Source organism: Misgurnus anguillicaudatus, chromosome 8 (assembly GCF_027580225.2).
Source record: "Misgurnus anguillicaudatus chromosome 8, ASM2758022v2, whole genome shotgun sequence".
Lineage (NCBI taxonomy): Eukaryota > Metazoa > Chordata > Actinopteri > Cypriniformes > Cobitidae > Misgurnus > Misgurnus anguillicaudatus.
The window spans coordinates 4,502,017-4,526,228 of record NC_073344.2 but is presented as its reverse complement, the minus strand read 5'-3'; the positions used below and the strand labels follow the sequence as shown (position 1 = coordinate 4,526,228).

Sequence of the window (24,212 nt, the reverse complement as noted above, 5' to 3'; positions counted from 1 at the left end):
CGCGCACGCGCGCGCGCACACGGGTACACACACGGGCATATTTAGAAGTTTTATTTAAGATTGTTATGATATTGGGACTATTTCTCCACCCGCTCCTTCAGCTCTGAAGTTCAAATTCGCATGCAGTCCGGTTATAACAAATGTAAAAGATATGAAACATCACTCAACAGCAATATCAATTAAGTGCAACCCTAAAATATGATTTAAAACATAACCCTTTCATTGTTAAGTATGAGAAATTAAAATGAATTAAATCGCATGTTTAAACGCCACAGAGATATCAGAGCCAGCAGTCTGATGGGCTTGCCGAGGAGAGGCTGCGCTGGGCGGGGTGTGAGCGCAAGTGTCTGTGATTTTCTGGAGCTCATCTACGTCCGAAAGTGTCCGAGCACATTTTTAAATAGACGCTATCTTTATTAACCGACCGCATATTTAAACTTTAAGCACATACATTCACGCATGAACAACTCTTACAATTACATTTTGTGACCAAATAACAGTAATATTATGAGCATTTTGTTGTCAGGAAACATAGCTGTCATAAGTCCACATATTTACCTGATTTGTCTTAATTAGTTCAGTCAACACTAGCCATTCTGAATGTTGACTGGATTTGAAAATAACCATTCATTTAATATTTTAAAAACAGATCTTCTCAACTAGCTCAAACAAAAAAATTGGTTTAACTTATATATTTTTGCCCGTCCAACATTTCATTAGTTGGATTTTTTACAGTGTACACTAAATATTAGTAGCCTATTTGTTGACTCTCTCTTTATTTGAACACAACCTATTGACACAAAGGTTTGTGAATGAGTTGTGTAGGTTTGTAAATGAGTTGTGTAGGTCTGCAATTATTGTGTAATCTTTAGTTTACACTTCAGTCACAAAACGTGAATTATAGAACCATTTTAATAAAAATGGTTCTTTGCCTTCCAAGGGTTCTATATGGAACCCGTTTTTTGGTAAAAGGTTCTATTGGCCAAGTATAGAACCCCACGGTTCTATATAGAACCTCAAGGAACCTTTTTTTTTTTAGAGTGTAACAGGCACTAATCAGAATTGAACAGACAAAATGAGGATTGTTTAAGTCATTTTATTTCAATATCCTTCCGTAATAATATAACTTCTTGGTAACAGTATCAAGAGTTGCTTTCTTTACGTTACATTTTTAGTGTCTTATAAAAATACTAAAACTACAAAAAGTTATATCTCCCATAATTTAAGAACCCAGCTTCTTTCTAGATGTTAAACGTGTACTTAAATGATTCAGATGCTAGCACCTATTACTGAGACCATAAGATCATTTTGACATCTGTTTCTTTACAATACTATTTGCTGTAAAATAAGATAAATAAGTCACTCGACATACATTACTGCGGATTTATAAAGTCAATATTTTATTATGGTCATATCTCTGAGCTGACTAAATTTCTAAAGAACTTCTGCATGAAGGAAATAAGATAAAGATAAGATACAACTAAAAAAACTAGTGTGAGTGAAGATGTGTGGTTTCCTGTAAGCCCAATCATATTGTTTTGTGTGCCACAGGGGGAGGAGACGGGCAGAAATCACCTCCCCCATGACTCCACAGCCACATTAAAACATGCGGCGGTTATTCAAACTGGCAGCAGAACTAGTTCTTCATACACCCACTAATTCTTATTCAGATGAGTTAATCTTCCAACAAAGACGTGCAACAGTGTCTGTTTAGAGAACTGGATTTCTACTAAATTCATTTTGCTGTAAGTATTTTTCTTCATGTATTTTCTATTTAAAACTGATTTTGATTTATCCTTAGATTCCCTAACTGTTGTATGTGCGTAATATTTCATGTAATTGATAGAAAATGATTCCAACATTCAGTTATTGTTTAACAGTTTAAGTTACACAGTCATTTTGTAACTTGAGTTACGTCAAACAATTTGAACTAAGGACACCCATCACATAATGTTTTACCTGACCACCACAAACATCTAATATTATAAAAGGAGCAATAATGTTTTATTGCAATACCCTATAATTTGAAGATTTTTATGATGATGGTGATGGTTGTTATTATATTATTATTGGTTGTTAAACAATAAAAACATATCCAAAAGAGATCATGCCAAAAAATGGTTGACTTTTTTTATTCATGCATTGTATTGTCTGCATTATCTGTCAGAATGAGGTCAGAGGTCAATACTCAGTGGTCAAATGAAATAAAAAATTCTGGACAAACAGGTGGTCTGCAGCAGGGGAGCACAATGCCATATGAAAGAATGAATGGGGGTGGGTCTGGTGGTGACAGCTGTGCCACCTGCTGCAAGATTTTAACTGTAACTTTACCCTTTGTTTTTAAAAGCAAATTATGTTTCTATGTGTATGGTTGATCTGTATAGAAATGACATCTCATCTCATCTTCTGTGCTGTAATATTACAACATACATAATATTTATATGTATATCTCTTATATCTTATTTTTATATATCTGAATTTGTTTTTAACAGGAGAAAATAACTACACACGCCTCAGAGCATCAGTTATTCCTCTGTCAAGGACAATAACATTTGGAATAAACATTCATATTTTGATTCCTATACAACCTTCAGTGGATATTTTATCTCAGAGCAATGGTGCTGCTTGAAGATCAGGAATGTGGGGTCTGCTACCTGCGTTATTCCCGTACAGACCGCATTCCTAGAATGCTGCACTGTAACCACACTTTCTGCACATCCTGTTTGGAGACAATGGGACTTTATTACAGTGGTCTGCGCACCATTCGCTGTCCTCTCTGTCGCCAAGTGACCTGTGTGGACCGTGGGCTTAGTTTGCAGGAGGCGCTTTTTGTCGATAGCCGAGTGTGGGACCGCATTTTTGACAACGAAGAGGAGGCAGAGGATGAGAGAGTGCAGGAAAAGGAGGAAGAGGGGGAAAACTGTGAAATACAGGTGCTTCCCTCAACAAAGGCTAAAAGGTGAGTAACTCTGAGTGCCTGGTGTTTGATATGTAACATGTCTACAGGATGCTGAAATTAATCTGTCAGCGAGCCTCTTGAATCACCAACCTCCTGTCGCCTGATTGTCATAGGATCTGTTTATAAGTAGCCAGGTGTCCAACAAAAATTGTCCATCTATATTGTCAACTAAATTTTAGTTCTGGTAAAAAAATCTGGTAGGTCATCCTTAATAATAAACGTTTGTTTCCGTGAAGCAGTGACTCATGACAACAGTTATGTCCTGTGGAAGTGAGTGCATTCACATTCTCATACATTTTCTTCTTTTCTCTCTGGTTTCAGTCCAGTTCCAAAAGAACAGAGACCTAAACTTCGGTTCCCGTCTTTTCTGAAGAGAATGGTTTTCTTTAGGCACCCTGAAGAGAGGATTGTTCCCAGCTGCAATGTGTGAGTTTTATTTCTATAGTAGCGGTTGTCGTCACTTAGACTTGTTTGAGGTCTGTTTATTGCTGCAAAGCAAGCACATTTTTGTATCTGCTTCTTTTGTAAAAGTAATATTTGTGAAAGTAGTCAAAATTAAATTAACAAAAACCAACAATGAATGTCATGTTTGAGATTATTACCTCTTATTACCTCGTATTCATCTAACAAGTTTTTTACTGTAATATTCTAATGCAAAACCATCCTTATGTCATGTTTGTAATAATGCTTTACAAACAATGTAACCTTTTCAGTTTTACTAACTTTAAGCTTATCTCTCAATACAGAATAATGATGTCATGGCGAAAGCTGTAATCAGAAGAGGTATTTCAAAAATGGGACAAGTACACACAGACTATGTAAACACTGGATCAACAGTATGAATGAACTTTCTCCATCTGTTTTGCTCCTTTTATTAAATCGGTATGCTATGTGCTAATTAAACCCATCACGCTGAAAAAGCAGAAGCATCAGTCAGCTCTGGACAAGGTCGCTTAAACAAATACAATCCCCTCCATGTGTTTCCCTGATGACATTTTCCACTTGAATAGCTGCAAGTCTAAATCCTGCACTTCCATCCGAGGGGAACTTCTCATTAGATATTCCACCCTTAATCCGTCCCAGCTGTCCCGATAGGGAGAGAGAGCCCAGATGCGAAACAAGACTGGGAGCAGATGGCATCTTAAGGAAGACTTTCACCTGATGTGAATCACGCCCATGGCTCAAACGGACTCTTTAAGTTATTATAAGCTTTGTTTTATTTATGCAATTTACAATTATTGTAAATTAAAAAATTGTGTTATTGATCCCTTTCTCCCTTATTTTCTGTTTTAGTCAATGCAATGTGTGAAGTGCTATTTTTTGCTAATTTTTCAGTCAAACTTGCATAATTGGGCAGATGCAAAAATGGATATAGTTTGCCCACATTCTTGAAAACCATTAACAAAACAGTAGAAGGTAAAAGAAAATGGATCATATGAACAAACCAATGTTTCAACCATTTAAAGGGGACATATTATGAAAATCAGTTTTGGTAAACCGTTCTCTGCAACCATTTACCAAAAATAGGTAATTGAAATGTGGCTCCCCTTGTGATGTCAGAAAGAGAATCTTATTATAATAATACCACCCCTTAATCTGCACTATCCAATCATGGCACTGCCATTTAGTGCAGAAATGTGCATTTTAAAAAGCAATTTTAACATGCTATAATAAATGATCTATATGGATTTTGAGCTAAAACTTCACATACGTACTCTGGGGAAACCAAAGATTTATTTTTCACCTTAAAAAAAGTCTTGTGAAATGTCCATTTTAATCAATACATGCGCAATTTCCAAAATGTCCACCTACAAAAGTGTTAGGCCTGTGCAGTTCTCTGTAATTTACAATTAACAAATTATGAATGCAAAACTTTAGTTTTTGCCCCTGTTTTCATGAGCTGAACTCAAAGATCTAAGACTTTTTCTATGAACACAAAAGGACCATTTCTCTCAAATATTTTTTTACAAATCTGTCATGACTGCGTCCGAAATCTTAGGCAGCTGACTTGTTGCCTCGCTGCCTCATGAGGCAATGACTTCGGAGACATTAAGGCAGCTCAGAGAAATGCTTTCGGAAAGACTTCATAGGCAGCAAAATGGAATTCTGTTTGAAATATAAACAAAGAGCACTCTTTGTGATAACTATAAGCGCATTGAAAGCTACAGTACTAATTTCTCGCTAGAAATGCAATTAAAAGGTGTAAAAAGTGAAAATATAACTTTATTTACACTAAATTTGTGTCTTGGCCGCCATGACTAAAATGTGCATGGAAGCTTGCATTTGGCATGCTGACTGCAGGAATGTCCACCAGAGCTGTTACCCGTGAATGTTCATTTCTCTACCATAAGCCATCTTCAAAGGCATTTCATAGAATTTGAGTGGGCAAATGCTGACATTTGATGGCGTCTGGCACTTTGGAGAGGTGTTCTCTTCATGGCCAAATCCTGGTTTTCACTTTACAGGACAGATGGCAGACAGTGTGTCGTGTGGGTGAGTGGTTTGCTGTTGTCAAAGTTGTGGATTGAGTGGCCCATGGTAGCGGTGGGGTTATGGTATAGGCAGCCGTATGTTATGTACAACGAACGCAGGTGCATTTTATTGATGACATTTTCAATGCACAGAGAGGTAAATGGTTTCTGACATTTTAGAGTGGCCTTTTATTATGACCAGCCTAAGGCACACCTGTGTGTTTGATGCACTTTTAGGGCCTTGTGAAGCATCAGATTTTATTTTTTTCTCCCTCATTTATGGTTTGTGGCCATTTTTGCCCGATTGTAGGAATTGAACAACTGACCAGAAACAACATGTAAAAACACATACATTTAAAAACAGAAATCTTTCGGACAAATTCTGGAGAAGCTCTCAGTTTTTCTTGAAAGTATTGTTTTATAAAAAAAAAGAGTTTTAAATAATTTAACAGTTAATATTTTTATCTGAATTAAAATACTATGTGTACTCTACAATGAGTATTATAGCAATGGCACAGTTACTATATATCGTGCTCACTGGATGTGTCTATAGAAACAGTGACTGCTATGATTTACAGGTCTGATGTGTTTGTTGTATTTCAAAACAGACTGCTTATTCATGGACCTCAATGATATAGGTCACAAGAATGAGATCCTCTCATAGTTTCATCAAGAACGTTAATTCCAGTTTCGTAAACACCCATGTGAACTTGTTAGGAAACTGAAATTAAGCGTCCACATGCTTTGACAAGTCCACTTAAGTCAGTTGTAATTTCAGACATATGTGACTACGATTTCTTATGCATACATAAATACATTAAATGTAAGCATTAAGTAGTCAGACTGTTGTATAGTCGGACCAATATTAACAAGTATTAAACTCTAACACTAAAAAAGCCCTATATGATCAGTATCCCAGTGACAAGTGGCAAGAACACAAAACTCCAAAAGTGTATACTGTAAGTGAAAAACTTGTGAGAAACCAGACTTAACCAGGAGAGCCAGTTCTCCACTGTCATGTTCACATAACACTGCTGTAACTAGTCAGAGGATGAATACTGTTTGTAGAAGGAAACTGAGGAATTGTGGCATAAACATGTTAAGGTCATACATTTATGTAGGTTAATGTTCGGTTGAAGATATGAGCCTTTAAATTGATTGTCTAGGCACATTATTGTAAAGATTAGGTGTTAAGTAGAAAAGTATTAATAAATATTCTTAATAAATATTAACAGGCCAAATTTGAAATAAGATTTTAATTTAATTGTAGCATACAAACATGCTAGACCCACCTAACAAAGAATTACAGTAATCTGTTAGTAAAAAAATAAATACATGCCTCTCATATCTAAAGCAGAAAGTATGTGCAACACACATAGGAAGTGTGATTAAACAACAAATTGCTATCACATCCTGGTTCTTAACTAGGAAGGTTGACATGACCCACTCAAGAGAAATGTATTCTAATCTTTCCTACCATGGTCTGTTTAAATACTCGATTCTGATTGGCTTGAAGGTGTGCATTAAAACCGTTTAATGCACAAGTAGTTCCAGTCAGTTTGATTAAAGTTAGAAATTAATCCGCTACTAAACATTGGTAACCATAGTAAGATACACTTGCAAACTAAGTGAGAGACATATATTTAGGTATAAATGGATGATGTTTGCATATCGTTTAATTTGTATGGTGAATATGGGAATTTTGAGAATTGGGCCTAGGCACGAGATGAAATAAAGACTTGGAGAGAGAGAGAACTGGTCCTTCTCTTGCAGTTCTCTGTCTCTCTCTTATAAAACCCATCTGTTTGATTTTTGTTTTCATTTAATGTAATGCATTTCAATAAATGTAATGTGTCCTTATATAGTAAACGTGGTCTGAGACGCCGGTTTTATTTCAAACTCTACATAAATGACATGATTATTTCAAATTAAGATTGCCTTGTCACTGTCAGCGTTGCCCGTCATTCACAAATAATTTTAATAAATCCATTAAAGAATCATTAAGTTAGCTATATGCTTAAGCAAGAGGGGATAGACTTTAAAGAAGAGATGCACACAGCCACACTGTCTCTCTCGCATCTCTATTTAAAGCAGACGGAGTGCGAGCCATAACTTAAGAAAATGATCGTCATTTTTACCCGTCTGCTGTAAACATTAATTACAGCTTTAACTTGTTTTTAACTTGGCAAATAACCAAGGTATAAGCGGGATAATCCATGGCTAGCCATGCATTAAAGGATTTTAATGCACTTCATAGATTGCATCGGGTGGTTCTTCCCCTCTGCGTCGTGCATTAAAATCCTTTAATGCATGACTAGCCGTGGATTATCCCTTACTTATATTTAGAAGTTTATTTTCAGTACTCATTAGAAATTGCTAGACATCCATTCTTTCATATCATTATTACTTACTGTTAGCTTAGAAAACAAACTTCAAGTTTCTTAAAGGTCACACATTCTTATTTTTCAAACTTTAGTTGTAATTTAGTGTGTAATGTTGCTGTTAAAGCATAATAATACCTGCAAAATGATAAAGCTCAAAGTTCACTGACAGGAGATATATTTTCTTTAACAGAATTCCCCTTTCAAAGCCTACAGCGAATGGCCGGTTTGGACTACAGCCCCCTACTTCCCGGTTTAATGACGTCAATAGAAGAGTTTTTGACTAAACTCCGCCCACAGGAATACGTCAGTCGCCGAGCCTAAGCTAAGCTGCTGGTCGAATCACAACACACTAAACTAGCTACACAATCAGAACTCGTTACGTATTTCTGAAGGAGGGACTTCATAGAACAAGGAAGACATCAGTCCGTTTTTAGTGAAAGCAGCTGAGTTTTTTTTTACACGTGAAACATAAACACATGTTATATTGCGTACTGTAAACACATTTAAAGCTTCAAAAACACAGGAAGAACCGGACCTTTAATAATGTCTCATAGACAGAGCCGGATTAACCCAAAGGCAAACTAGGCACGTGCCTAGGGCCCGATTGGCGGGATGGGGCCCAGACAGAGGGGGAATTTTTTTTTTTTTACAAATGTCCCATCTACAATTTCGCCGCTGTCGGGCGGGATCCCCGTATCTCCAAAACCATTATTTTTCAGAAATTAAAAAAACGCTGTATTTTTTAAGTTATTAAACATTATTTCAATTAAAGACGAGCTTTATGACTCGGGAGCAGAGAGATACGAACTTATGCTCTCATTGATAAAATGGTACGGACACAGACGTCGCCGCTGCCAGCAGTGTTCAACAAATACTGCGGTCACATTGAGCCTTAAAGACAATGCTTCAATAGTTAACCAAAGCTGACTGTAGTATACATCTTACTAAACTCGATTTTAAGGTTTACGATCTATAAGTGATGCAATACAAAACACGATGAGCGGACTGCTGTCTAATAAGTGGAAATGAATCTGCTCGCAAACTTACCTTCGTGGCTCACGGGCTTCCTTCTGCACAGAAGCATTACAGCTATCGAGTTTTAATAAATGTACTTCAACCTAACTATTTTCACTTGTTAGTGCCTAACAAACAGAAGTATTATATTAATTAAACAGCCATTTTATCTCCAATAAATAAAACATTTACTTGTGTTCAACACCCACAAAACAATTCAATGGTGGCATGCAAAACACTCAACTGAACCAAAAATCGAATTCAATAAAAACATTGCTGCTTGTGCTTTACATGCACAAAATAATTTAATGGTGGTATCCAAAACATTCAATTTAATTACAGTATTATATTAGATACATTTTAAAACTTCAATGCATGTATGATAAGCCTAGTAATACGTAAATATTTAAAATACATCAATAACTGATATCATAGGTTAACACAGATAAAATCATAGTTAAGTCTTTCCATTACTGAGTGTATTTTTGTTTGTGAGTTTATGACTGTTGTTGTATGAGTTGATGACACGTATGGGGACGACAGTCATCATAATGGTTGATTTTAAAGTTCATAGTTCAAATCTGTACCTGACAGAGTTCATTTAAGGACAGACATGGTTGCTGCAAAAAATAAATAAATAAAGGACAAACGATCATTTCCCTACGTTATATAAGGCATGTTTGCGTATAATAACGAGGCAAAAAAAAAACAGTTCCTTGCATAATAATTCATGACTGCAATCTTTAAGCCCCACAAAAATCACGTTAGATACCAAACATGATAACAAAACCAATGGATAGTGGCTAACTAAGTCAAATGCAAGCAATATGTGCTTTAAATTCACTTCACAAACGTGAATAGCGTAAAGAAAAATCTAGCAGCCTCAGAAACGATACATTAGAGTTTAGCACTACCATTACTTCGAGATAAAACTGTTATACATAATATAAAAACTGTTATTATATAATTCATATAACTGAAACATAAATAACCAGTGTTTTGAGGACATTTACCTCAGTGGACGTGTTGCTCGACGAGGATTTCGTTGCGATTCTCAATCTTGGAAGAGAAATATGCAGCGAAGCTCTCCCGCGGATTACTGACACCTATTGGTTATTTACTTGTACTACTGCCTTAACAATGACACTCCCAATGGATAAAGTGAGGATAATTTAATAGCATTTAATAGAGCCGTGTAATGACGTATAAATAATAAATTTAGCAAAAAATTGTCTGATAGACTGGTTAATATACAACACATGACTTAATTTGGTATACAAACAACCAATTTGTAAGCAAAGACTAGGCTATGTAAAATGTGAATTCACTTTTATTAGTAACTTTGGTAAGTTTCAGATTTCAATTCATAAATAACCTCGATGGGGGGGCCCAAAAAATGCAGCCTGCCTAGTGTAGTCCATTTATTTAATCCGGCTCTGCTCATAGAGGAAGCGTGGACTGTATACTGAGAAAAGCATGGGGCCTAAAAACTTGAATCCAACAACAGCTTCGCACCGGGTCCTGACTGTAACAACCGGCTGCCTATACATTATCCTTTACTTATGTACAGTATATCCAACTAGAACATGTGAAGTGGGGCTTGCCGTGGCAAATTTCGTGAGACAAAATGTTACAATAATGTGAAAATGATTCAAATGAGACCCACCCCGATATCTCTACGATGTTCTGATGCAGAGATATAAGGCTTTGTTTGTACACCCCAATGTGATGTATGTTCTTACAGAGCCTACCACTCTCTTCAAAAGTTGCAACCCACCTGTTTCTACAAAATCCATGAGCGGACCTATGACCCGTCAAAATTCGGGTCTATGGGATTTTTTTGGGTGGTTTTTCGCATCCTTTTCAGAAATCCTGCACCCGATCGTTTATAAAAGTCATAGCACACCTCTCCTCAATAAGTCGGTCGATTTGAGCCCTCTTTCATGAGGGACAAATGCAAGCACCACTAATAATGCCAAGCTAAAAGTATTTAATTTCTATACTTGTGTTCTTGTTTATTTCTTATAATACAACCTGAAACCCCCCAAAACTGACAATAACAAGAGTCAACATTCACTTTTTTTTGGTAATAAGACACTTTTATTGATTTTACTGATTTGGACCAACATGCTAGATTTCTATACAGTGTGAATTGTAAAGCTCGCTCTGAATCAATCAGGTCGGCTCCACTTAACTAAAACATATATACTGGGAATGGTTGCACTTTCAAAAGCATGATTTAACTCACACACAGACATTCGCCCAAGGCTTATGTAGTGCTTTCTCAATATCACAATGACTACCGGTATTACAGGTACACTGATGATATGATTCCATACAGTACATGAGGCTTATCTGCACCTTAGTAGCAAACTTATAAAACAAAGTATTAAGTAAAAGGGAAAATTGTAAACAAAAAGTCAAAGTCATAACCAATAAATACCCCATCCAGTTTACACAATCTCATAACCATTCGTGATCTTTTAAAGTGACATTTGACTTTGCAACATCTGAACAGTGAATTGCACAAATAAATCAGATTTCCTTTTGTTTCGCATGGAGTGTCCAGCCATACATTTTCTCACATATTTCCACATGTAGGGTTCAAAGGGATTTCCATATAAGCAGCACAGGCATATAAAACAAAGCAAACGGTTTTACTTTGCTGGATGAGTCTCTGGAAAATAAATGACTGCTGATGGATTTAAAAGAAAAACAAGTACTGCAGAATATGATCTTCTTCCCGTCATACCATTGACATCATTAATAATGTATAAATACATACGGGTTTATGTCATGGGTTTATGCAATTTACACTGGTACTTGCCTCATATTGGGAAATCCTACAGTAGGTGGGGTAATTTCTCTCTCAGACACAAACAGCAAGTATTGACTTGTACCTGCCATAATGTGAAGCTACTTTACAAATAGCTTATCTATACAGTAACCCTCGGGAGACTTTCACAGAGATGAACGCTACAGATTTAACCCTTAAGTGATTTAAAGACAGTGATTTTACAGCAATTGAAACATTTACATCTTTCTTGAAAAAAAGTGCATTAAAGATTCACATGAAATACAATTGAAATAAATTGATATAGGCTACTTCACAACATGTGTCCCCCCTGGTCACTACAGTTAACTGACTCAAAAAGCAGCTGTTCACATGAGTGGGTCTCTATACAAGAAACACTAATGCTTTATAATGCTATTGAAAAGTGAACTATAGTTATTTGGAGGAAAGTCCCAGGATTAAAGGTAAATATTACAGCCAGTTTAAAAACAGAGAGCTGATATATATTTACATTTGACTATGTTCAGTGAATCACTAACGTGCAAACTAATTCTTTCAATAAGTTTAATATCAGTGACTTAGTTAAGATGTGCATGATTTGCTTCTCTGTCAAGTCCTTCAACTAACTGGAATTTACTAAATCCCCTATTTTTAGGGGCTTCATCATAGACCCTGGGGCCAAGGACATTGTTCCTGGTTATCCCCACCTGACAAAGACCCTGTCAGGTTAAAGATAAATTCTGCCGAAGGGGGCGGAGCCTTTCCTGCTTTTAGACTAAGTTTATAGGAAGCCACGCAAACAGATTTCATTACACATAGGAAATCATCAAGACAAAATATATGCAGCAAACATTCAATAAACTGTGCCAATGGAAAATATGATGAACAGTGTACAAAAAGATTCACACTGGAATGTGGTAAAGATTATAAGGATCTGAAAATCACACAGTTGAGAAGATTTTTGCACAGATTTGCACAAAATGAAAAAATAAATAAATTAAACTCAAAGTTCATATCAACAATAGGAAAAATAACTAGTTTTGATGAAGTGCATTGAGTTACATGTAAAATAAGCATATTCTTGTGCACATTAGACAGCAGGACAGAGGTGATACTTTTAATACGGCTAGCATGCAATCTTGCCATCTCTGTTATGTTTAAATTGCCATCTTTCTTCTGAACTCTTTAAACTCTAATCCTGCTTTTTATGGCAAAATGATACTTTCTTGTCTGCATCTGTTTTAGTGCTTTTCCTTGTATACAAAAATACAAAACAAAGGAAAAAAATCTACTCTACATTTTCAAAAAGTATACATGTTGGACATAGTCGACATTTTGTTGATTTTTGCCCTTCGCCTTTCCAATTTTTAAGATTTTTGGCAATTTTTGTTAATAAAGTACACTATTTTACAGTTAAAACTGATGTAACACTGACTCCAACCAGTTACTAAAAGTCAGATGGGAAGGCCGAATATCCAATCTGAAAACACAACTGGAAGCTAACCAAGAGGAAGCAACACAATAAGCATGTGGTGTAAATGAGATGTGAAATCAGATGTGAGCTATTAACAGGAACACCCGGCCTCACTAGTTGGAGGCTCCTGTGGTTTGTCCAATTTAATGTCAATCACTGGAAAACAATGTTAAGGAAGACAAATCTCTTTCCATATGCATCAAAGAATTTATGTAAAGCTTAGCTTTCGTTATATGTAGTACACAATATACTCAAAACTTTAATTACATTTAACTTAGTCATGTTTGCATTTAACAAAGGACTAAAAGATGTAGCACAGCATGTGTTACACAAATCAAGTTTTGCAAAAAAACTCTCCCATTTCTTAGCAGACAGGCATAATTTATGCAAATAAATTGCTTTGGAATTGGAAAGTAAACTTCCCCCTCTAGTGGTAAACGGTAAAAATGCAAGTCGTTTGAAAATTCTTTGTGGCAATACAGTCTAATTTTATTCCAGCATGAAAGTGTTATGCAAATGTATGTGAACTGCTGGTATCCCTGAGTGATGTGTGGGTTTAGTGGGGCTTGTTTTAATGTATCTACAGTCATACCAGCTGCTCCTGTGACCGACTGTCAGAAATGTAATGTGCTCATGTTTTCATTCATGAACAAATGTGCTGGAGTTTTGTGTGTGTGTGTGTGTGTGTGTGTGTGAGAGCAAAAGAGAGTGAGTGAGGTTTGGTTAAAGGATAATTCCGGTATTTAACACTTTGAGTCTCATTTCTGGTTTGTTTTGGATGAACTACAGTGATGGACACTGAAATTTTGACAATGGGTCGTGTCTTGAGTTTTTGACTCGTTTAGAAGCGTCTCTTGAATGCTTCAGAATGGAAGTCAATGGCCATGCACAAACATGTCATTAAAACAACACTTAACGTTCATTTTCAAAACTGTGCTACTCACCGAGTGGTTCGTGGTGTTCGTTGATGATTAAAAACAAGTTGTGTAGCGAAATACAGTTTCTGTCGTGTTTTATTTGGCATTTTGTAAAATTCCATTGACTTCCCTTGGAAGACTGTTTGCTCGCTGATAAATCACTCCGCCGCCGGGAAACCGAAAAGGGTCTGTTTGTTTACATGTTGTTGTAGTTTCAAACTTGATTTTGAAAGTATGCTAACGTTTTATTACAGTTTGTTGGACTACGTTCATTCATGCTTCAGACTCAAATATAGAGCGGAAGTATATACGCGGTTGTGAGGTATCTGAAAAAATAGTTCCACTATAGCAAATAACACGGATTGAAATCATACATTGCACCAATATATTTGTTTTTAATCATCAACGAACACCACGAACCACTCGGTGAGTAGTACAGTTTTGAAAATGAACGTTAAGTGTTGTTTTAATGACATGTTTGTGCATGGCCATTGACTTCCACTCTGAAGCAGTCAAGAGACGCTTCTAAATGAGTCGAAAAGTCAAGACTCGACCCATTGTCAAAATTTCTGTGTCCATCACTGTAGTTCATCCAAAACAAACCAGAAATGAGACTCAAAGTGTTAAATACCGGAATTATCCTTTAATGTTATTTGCATACCATTATTTGTCCCTTTAACAGGTGCACCTGTAATTTTACATAATTGGTTATATTAGCCCTATCCACATACTTATGATACCAAACAAAATCAGGGGTTTGCAATGACAGAGAGGACAGGGATATTATACACTGCAAAAAATGATTTTCTCAATAACATTTTCTTATTATTTTTGTCTTGTATTCAGTAAAAATATGTAAAATTCTTAAATTAAGATGCTTTTTCTTGATAAGCAAAACGACCCAAGAAAAAAAGTCTAGTTTTTAGACCAAAAATATCAAATTTAAGTGCTTTTGTGCATAAAACAAGCAAAAAAAAATCTGCCAATGGGGTAAAAGGGGGTAGTCTATAATGTTATATCTATACCATTGCACATTCTTTATTTCAACATCTCTAAATCTGGAAAGTATACACAAGAAGATATGATATATGAGAAGTTGTGCCTAAGTTATTACCCATTGGTTTATTTAGGAGTAAGTAAAGGATATGATAAGGTAAACACCTATTGTGGTTATGGCCCAAATGTTATAATAAATGTGTGCACCTATTTGTATGTTCTCAATGGTACTATGAGGACACATTATGTAAAATCAGATTTGCCCTAACATTCTCTCAAACTTCTACTTTTTGTAACAGCTGTATATAAAGTATTCTTATGAATTGCACACAAAAGGACTTAAATAATAATTTTAAATAGTGTGTTCTATTGCTAACATATTTATGAAAATAGGATTTCTTGTTACCATAGCAATAAACTTTCCACTGAGGCTAAAAACAAGTGACTGAACATGATGGAAACCATAATGAGAGGAAAATAAATCAGCCAGCTTCACCGAGTGAGGCAAAACCAGCGTTTAAATTTGGTGGTGGAAATGGCATAAAGGAGTAACACTATTGGCCACCAAAACCTCACATCTGTGAATGACATTTAATCTTTTATATCCCAAGAAATATGATTTTAAAATAATCCGGGTGTCTCGGGATTTGGAAAAACTCTTTTGAGAAAAGGTAAAATGTAATTATTGTCAAGCATTCAGACTGTCAACACAACTAAGCAACAGAGACCCATAGTGCACTTTCAGCTGCCTGCTGTCAGGACTCTGCCATAAGAGTCTTGTTTTATATTTATGTTTTATGATGGCAGGGTTCTGACAGTCTCTTGTTTCATGTGGAGGCTCATGGCCTTGTATATTGGGTCATGTGCCTCTGGTGTCTCGTCTCTAGTCCCCACCCCCTTGTTCTCCCTGTTAATTATTCATTATCAGTTCATCCCTCTCACCTGTGTTGCCCTCGTTATCTTGTTTAGTTTCCCCTATTTAATCTCCTCTTGTCTCTTGTCTTGTGCTGGTTCATTGTCATCAAATGTGTCATGTTTTGCCGTCTGCAGTGTTACTCAGTTTAATGTTTTCATCAGAGTGTATCATGTTAAGTCAGTGTTGTAAATTTCATGTTGAATGTAGTTTTGCCCCCTCGTGGGCTTTTGTTTTCATGTCTTTGTTAATAAATGTTCTATGTTCACTCCCCGATGTCGCCTGCGCTTGGGTTCTCTTGTTCCCTGTCTCAAACCGTGACACCTGCTTAACAATTCTGTTTCTCTTCATTTGTAATTTCAGAAGATGCTAGGTATTTTATTTATTTACTTATTATTTTATTTCTTTTATCTCTTGTGTAAATTAGCACATCACATTTGTATAGGATTTCTCTGATTGATTAATATAAGCATATGGCCAAGCTATGGACCTACATTAAGCTCTTTTTGAAAAAGACAAAACTGGTTTGGGTTACGTAGTTTTGTGAAGGACGTGGTTTTGTGAAGGAGAGCATGCATTTAAATGAACTTTTATGTTTAAAACAAGGAAATAATATTTGCATTGGGTAAGAGAAATAGACTTCATTAGTTGCACTTAAAAAAGTGTTCTGTATTTTTGTTTCATTTTCCAGAAAATATATCATTAAAACAACATACATTTACTTGAGAAAACTGCATAAGACATTAACACGTTTTAAGAAATCTTTAGTTAATTTTACCTACATTGGCAGCCCAGTCACATGAAATTGCGTACCTATAGTCACGTAATTTTTTTTATTCTTTTTCGTGATAGTGTCACAAATTTATGTGTTTTTTCGTGATCGTATCACGAATTTCTGTTTATATGTCACTGTCACGTATTGGTTACTTAACTGTTTTGTACTATTTTCACACCATTTTCGCTTCGGCTTAGGGTTAGATTTACATAAAATGATATCCTTAAACAAACCCAACTCTAACCCTAACGCCAGGTGACAATGTTTTAAAATTTAGAAAATATAAAAAATAAATCAGAAAAAAATAGTATAAACCAATATTTCAATGGACATCCTAATGCAAATACCAAATCTAACCCTAAACCGAAGCGAAAATTGTTTGAAATGGGAAAAAGCAGTTGAGTAACCAATACGTGACAATGACACATTAACAGAAATTCGTGATACGATCACGAAAAACCGCAGAAATTCGTGACAGTATCACAAAAAACAATAAAAAAATGTACGTGACTATAGGTATATAATTTTGTGAGACTGGGTAGACATTGGCAAGCTGGTCCATTCCCTTGTTTTAAGAATACATTTAACAAAATTACAGAACTTTAAAACTAAATTTAAGATTTTTAAGATTTTATTATCTTAATTTTGCTTAAAGGATAATTCCGGTATTTAACACTTTGAGTCTCATTTCTGGTTTGTTTTGGATGAACTACAGTGATGGACACAGAAATTTTGACAATGGGTCGTGTCTTGAGTTTTTGACTCGTTTAGAAGCATCTCTTGACTGCTTCAGAATGGAAGTCAATGGGCATGCACAAACATGTCATTAAAACAACACTTAACGTTCATTTTCAAAACTGTGTTACTCACCGAGTGGTTCGTGGTGTTCGTTGATGATTAAAAACAAGTTGTGTAGCGAAATACAGTTTCTGTCGTGTTTTATTTGGCATTTTGTAAAATTCCGTTGACTTCTCTGGAAGACTTATTGCTCGCTGATATATCACTCCGCCGCCGGGAAACAGAAAAGGGACTGTTGTTTACATGTGGTTGTTGTTTTTTCTCTTGGTATCTCTCATAATAAATTTTTCCCATATTTGTAGGGCTGGACCAGAATATTCGAATATTCGTTCCGTGGGTTGACATTCGATTTTTTAAGTTTTGAGATTTGAATATATATATAAATATTTTACAGCGTTAATGCAGGGCTTTTGCCAAGCAGGAAGTGCGCTTCACGCTCCCGCTCTATAGGTGGCGCAGAGAGACCAACATCCACAGCCAACAGCCACCAAACGGCCCCAGTAGAAGAGATCGCCTCAAACGGAAAACGCGCTTCCTGCTTTGGCATTCACGCTAATAATGTTGTAAATAACGTTCAGTTTCTTGCAAAAACTGATTGATTTGCTTCACAAGACGTCAATATGTCACACGGAGTTATGGGGGATTACTGTTGTATTGGATATATATGCTTTAGCTCTTAAACTGTGCGGATCTGTTTATGCTTTAGCTCTTAAAGTGTGCGGATTTTTTGACTTGCATGACGGAGCACTGGGGTTTCTGCAAAATATCTTCCTTATTGTTCTACCGATGAAAAAAACATATTGGATGGTGTAAGTGTAATAAATAAACTTGATTTTGAAAGTATGCTACCGTTTTATTACAGTTTGTTGGACTACGTTCATTCATGCTTCAGACTCAAATATAGAGCGGAAGTATATACGCGGTTGTGAGGTATCTGAAAAAATAGTTCCACTATAGCAAATAACACGGCTTGAAATCATATATTGCGCCAATATATTTGTTTTTAATCATCAACGAACACCACAAACCACTCGGTGAGTAGTACAGTTTTGAAAATGAACGTTAAGTGTCGTTTTAATGACGTTTTGTGCATGGCCATTGACTTCCATTCTGAAGCAGTCAAGAGACGCTTCTAAACGAGTCAAAAAGTCAAGACACGACCCATTGTCAGAATTTCTGTGTCCATCACTGTAGTTCATCCAAAACAAACCAGAAATGAGATTTAAAGTGTTAAATACCGGAATTATCCTTTAAAGGAACAGTATGTAGGATTGTGGCCAAAACTGGTATTGCAATCACAAAACTTGTGGCTAAAACTGGTACTGTAATCACACAACGTGTGGCCAATACACAAAATGACAACATAAACATCAGTTGAGGGCTGCAACTCCACTTTTTAAATGACAATATCCTGGCCGGATCACTGTTGTCAGTGATATAAATATTTGAAATGAAAATGATTTCTTAATGTCTTGTGACATATCAGGGCCATTTTATGATTAATTGATATAAATTTCTTACATACTGTTCCTTTAAGTTAAAGCAATAAGTAAGTGCATATTTAATATGAATGCTTAGAGTTTTTATATGAGTTTTAAGAAAATTATGTTTGCACTGTTTAATAGTTTGTTTTCATTGACTTACTTCATGCTAGAGCGAGACCTGAATAAACCATGCAATACATGCAATCTTCTCATACATGCATTACTCATAACAAAAGGGAAATAAGCAAAGGAAAAATAAAATAGGACAGAGTGGCAGTGCATAATTGAGCAATTATTGCAAGTCTTTGACACCTAGCAAATGTCAATTAGGTGTTCTCTGACAAAGGCAGACCATGTGAGAAATGATGGACAACTCATGTAATAGAGCATAGAGCTGTGACCTCATGCTGTCTGTCAACATAATACCCCTACAACCACCACACCTACCCATAAAAATTGACCATGCTGGTAAAAAAAAATGGTACTGTGCTCTTGTTTTATGTGTTCTTTCAAAGGAATTTTGGCTACATTTTTACATTTGGCTGTATTTGTATTACACATACTGCATGTAACAATGGCATAAAAATGTATAGGGTGCAGAGTCGAAAGTTGTGAGCATAAATCAGTAAAAATGTGAACTGAAGAGGGTTTCAGATGGAAGCTCCAAATTTGGTATGGGAATATTTGAGACTGTCCTGTGTGCCATATTTAATAACTTTTCAACGTATGATTTTATGGGCCGCCATAGATGCAATGGCAAAAAAAGAACAGAGGAAAAAAGTGAATTTTAAATGATTAGATGATTTTGCTTCAGACGTTGTTACCATTATTAAAGGGATAGTTCGGCCAAAAATAATATTAAACCCATGATTTACCCACCCCAAAGCCATCTGAGATGCATATGTCCATCCTTTTTCAGAAGAACACATTTTCAGTTATTTTAGAAAATGTCTTATATCTTTCAGCTGCTAAACAGTAAAGTTATGTGGTCCAGGTCCTTCAAGTCCAAAAAATGTGCATACATCCCTGCTGAAAAAAAAAACAATAAAACCATTACATCTTAAACTCCGGACGCTCAGCTCAGCGGCCCGCTTCACCATTCGAAAAAAATTAAACACATTGTTTTCTATAAGTATACGCACACTGGCGCCGTCAGGTGGCGCCTTTCCGCGGCACCCAGCTCCGACTCTGGAAGTTGTTGAAATCCCTGGCGTGCCACAGAGCGCCACTCACATAGTTTAACATTACATTTTGAAGTAGACGCTATCTGACTAAGCTCACGCTATTTAATGTGCACTTCCGGTGTACAATTTGTCCTAGACGCAACTCGACTCGGTGCTGGGCGGCGCTGAGCTGCGCGTCCGGCGTGCGACCCCCTTTAGCATAGTGTACGCACTTTTCTTAGTGACATATGACAAATGCGGAGGGCAGGGGCACAGAGCAGCAGGAGAGAAACCTCTGAAAACTACGTTCACTCTCATCTTGAATGCAGACGCGACTAAGATGGCAGCGTTACCAGAAGCTAGTAATTTTCGTTTGTAAAGTTTTAAATGTGGATATTTCTACAACAAAATGACGCGGATTACCCTCAGAAGGCCTTTGTTTATCGTTGTGAAGCCGTTTGGATTTATTTTGTGAAGAATGGATGCACATTTTTTGGACTTGAAGGACGTGGACCCCGTAACTTTACATTTGAACAAATAAAAGATCTAAGACACTTTCTAAAACAACCGAAAATGTGTTTGTCTGAAAAATGATGGATATATGCATCTCAGACAACTTCGGGGTGAGTAAATCATGGGTTTAATAAAATTTTTGGCTGAACTATCCCTTTAATATGATCACATTGACAGGGATGTAACAGGTAATATGTTTAAGTTTGATTCTCCAACATTTAATTATTTGATTTTTGGCTACTCACATGTGATACTTAAACTTTTAGTACTGGATTGTTAAATTGTTTTATGTTTAAGGTCATTGAAAGGATACTGCCTTCTTTGCTAGGCTCCTGCATGCTCTCCATTCCTGGGAGGGCAGCCGCCACGCGTCGAAACAGCTGCAGTAGAAAACAGAGATGATGGTTAGAGACTTTTGATTGAGTCTATGAAGAAGATTGTTATAGGTATACAGTATTCTTATTCACAAAAATAAGATTTAGAAATTAAAAGCAGAAATTATGATTCCTTATGTAAGACACATCCAAAATATTACAGTACTGTGCATTAAGTTATAACTGAGTCAGAGCATATAACTTAAACTGTCACATTTTGTTACATTTGGTAAATTTAGATCAGTTTACCTGAATTTACCTCCCTGGGTGATATATCACCAAAACATGATCAATATTGTCATTATATCACTTGATTATTGATATAAATGATCAGATTTTGGATACTGACATTTAGCTAACCACCAGTGGTGACTAATGACAATATAGCGCTAGAGGAACCTTGACAGATTGCATTTTGAAAATGATCTAGATAGAAAATGAAGTCGACCTAAAACTGTCATAAAAATGTATAATTCACACACTGACTGTGCAAAAAAGAAAAGGACAAAAGTGGATCTTCTCTGGTATATTCAAGCAGACCTCTCCTCCTATATAAATAGAAAAGAGATCTTTCACAACCGATTCTTTTCATAGTCATAAATGTCAAAGTCTACAACACTTGCTGACCTTTAAAGCGGGTACTGTGTATAATAGCAAAAATCGCAAAAATCACTTAGAATTCTCTGCCTTCTGAAACACTGCAATGCATTGCTTTCAGGCCACTCCAACCCAAGAAAATGAATGGCCCACCACACACCTCCATTATAGCGTTTCTCTATAAAGGACTGTTCCCAGAAGCTATATGAGGCTATTCAGCAATAATATATAGCCACACTTACTCTAAATCATATCAAACAGGATGGTTAGCTTATGTAGCCAACACCACCCCTCTCATTTCACGTCATCGATCACAGTGGACGAGCCACAGGGATACAGGGAATGGTGGACCATTAGCCATGGAGGCTAAGATAAACAGATGCATTTTGCATCAACTACCTTAAGGCCATTGTTTTTGACAGAAAAGACAGAGAGGGCCATGAAGCTGTTTTAATGTGGGACACATGCGAAATAACACAATCCATTTTAATTTAGTGAAACATACAAAGATAGATGAACACACTGCATAGAGGAGAGCCACTAAATTTGTTTCCTAATTTAAGACTTTTTTTTATAAAGGAATGCACAGAACTTTCCTATTGAAACCTATTGTCAGTAGACTTGGAAGGGGTACTTTTCAAATGTATTCTGTTATACAGTAGTTACAAATTACTTAATCCAAGCACCAAAATATAAAAGTAATGTAATCTGATTACTTTTGGATTCCTTCAAGGTCACAAACACACACACACATATATACATATATACATATATATATATATATATATATATATATATATATATATATATATATATATATATATATATATATATATATATATATATATATATATATATATATACTGTAGATTATTTTATGTTTTATTTTTAACATGTAAGAAAAATAATTATAGTTTATACACACATGTTAAAGGTCTACACAGTGTACAGGTACATATAAGTTTATTTTAAAATGCTGCAGAAGCCGTGATCTTTCTTCATTTGACCTGGGACATTGGCAGTGGTAGTTCCCCTACCTATATAGCTAACATCTTTTTTTCTCTGCAAGATATTGTGAAGGGATATTTTAAGTAGACTACTCTTGTGTTTATTTGTACAGTTTCCAGAACCACTAAAAAACTTACAACTGCAATTATACCAACGAACCAACCACAGAATTTTAAAGCACTAACGAGCCCAGCATTTTAGCTAACATGATGTTCTCCATAGGGCTGCGATTTAGTTGTCTGCGCATGCACCAGCAGGTGGCTCACGTGAGGCAGAAACAGGAACAACTGTACAGTCAAGCAGTGCTTGACAATAAGTGTTATGATGTCAAAATACTGATTTATGCAGTTTAACCTTTTCCCCCGCCAGCGTTTTGAAGAAGGTGGCCAGCCAGCGCCAGCATTTTTTATTATTTTCACAAAAGTTTAAGTTTAAAGAATTTCTTCTTTAATTATATACCCTAGTCATACCAGCAAGACAGCATATGTTGTGTTTTGGTGCTGGTATGCTGGTGACCACCAGCTAAACCAGCACCAAACCAGCATGGACCAGCATGGGAATGATGCTTTTTTCAGCAGGGTAAGCATACCATATATAAAATGAAAGAACAGACCCTGTGCTTTCAAACAAACATTTCATCCTATCTTCACTTGTTCTTTTTTAATCACATCTCAAATAAAGGTTTGCCTCAGACCAAATTTTGAGCAAAAAGATTATATAATTTCTGCATTTCTCTAAAGGACTTTTGTCACAAAAAATACAGAGTTTTTACTGTTTCTGAGTCTGTGGATGCTTTAGTGCAGTGGTCACCAATCCTGGTCCTAAAGGGCCGCTGTCTCTGCAGAGCTTAGTTCCAACCCTAAGGGGCTGTGCACACCAAAACTTTTAAACGCGTCTGAAAACGCCTGGAGGATGGCGAATGCCAGCTGTTTTTCAGCTGAGTGCCAGCTTTCTTTAGCTAAGCGCTTTGGTAGCTCTGATACTTCAGCTGTGAGCTGGTTGGTTGCTGTGGTAATGTCCCGCCTCTCCTCCACTGTGATTGGACGGCCGTGTGAGAACTGAGATTGACGAGCGGATCTTTTCACCCAAAGTTGAATATTTTTCAACTCTCGGCGCTCAGCACTGAGCGTGGAAAAACCGTTGAGCACCGGTTTTCAGCGCAGACGAAAACCGCTAGCTGCTGGCTTATTTGAAAAACGCTAAGCTTCCATTGGAAACAATTGAAAACATGCGCTAGCCGCGGGCGTAAAACCTTTGGTGTGCACGCCCCCTAAATCAAACACACCTGAAACACCATAATTAGCTGCTTCAGGTGTCTTTGAGTAGGATTGAACTTAAGCTCTGCAGAGACACCGGCCCTCCAGGACCAGGATTGGTGACCACTGCTTTTGTGTTTTATAAGTTGGGTAAGAGTGCCACCTAGTGGATAATAGCGGAGTATGGATTGCCGTAAAAACTCATCATTGGCAGGGAAACGTTTTTTCTTCATTTACGATATAATTTGTCAATAGCGAGGAAAGATTTAATTGATACATAACTGTAACTGATTATAGTTACTAGTTTTTTGCATCCTGATAA

General features: G+C 36.4%; 2 protein-coding genes across 3 annotated transcripts in view; one reads left to right on the top strand and one right to left on the bottom strand.

Annotated features, from left to right (window-relative positions):
* Positions 1–1,568: 1,568 nt before the first annotated feature.
* LOC129450688 (uncharacterized) lies at positions 1,569–4,243 on the top strand. The gene is made up of 4 exons (XM_055213633.2): positions 1,569–1,745; positions 2,493–2,959; positions 3,281–3,385; positions 3,706–4,243. Exons 2-4 carry the CDS (start codon positions 2,616–2,618, stop codon positions 3,731–3,733), a joined length of 477 nt encoding a protein of 158 aa, XP_055069608.1. The 5' UTR covers positions 1,569–1,745; positions 2,493–2,615; the 3' UTR covers positions 3,734–4,243.
* An 8,804-nt stretch (positions 4,244–13,047) lies between these two features.
* rab6ba (RAB6B, member RAS oncogene family a) overlaps positions 13,048–24,212 on the bottom strand; it is a 124,519-nt gene continuing 113,354 nt past the window's right edge. For both annotated transcript variants that reach the window (XM_055212343.2, XM_055212344.2), the window contains exons 7-8: positions 20,969–21,035; positions 13,048–13,252 (exon numbers count right to left, since the gene is read on the bottom strand). In XM_055212343.2, coding sequence (XP_055068318.1) covers positions 13,188–13,252; positions 20,969–21,035 — 132 coding nt within the window. In that variant the 3' untranslated portion in view covers positions 13,048–13,187. The remainder of the gene's footprint in view (positions 13,253–20,968; positions 21,036–24,212) is intronic.

What these genes read in the sequence shown, in the direction of transcription:
- LOC129450688 (XM_055213633.2), top strand. Translation starts at nt 2,616, where the DNA reads ATGGTGCTGCTTGAAGATCAGGAATGTGGGGTCTGCTACCTGCGTTAT. An exon ending in CCCTCAACAAAGGCTAAAAG is followed by an intron (nt 2,960 to 3,280) that starts GTGAGTAACTCT and finishes CTCTGGTTTCAG; the next exon opens with TCCAGTTCCAAAAGAACAGA. An exon ending in ATTGTTCCCAGCTGCAATGT is followed by an intron (nt 3,386 to 3,705) that starts GTGAGTTTTATT and finishes CTCTCAATACAG; the next exon opens with AATAATGATGTCATGGCGAA.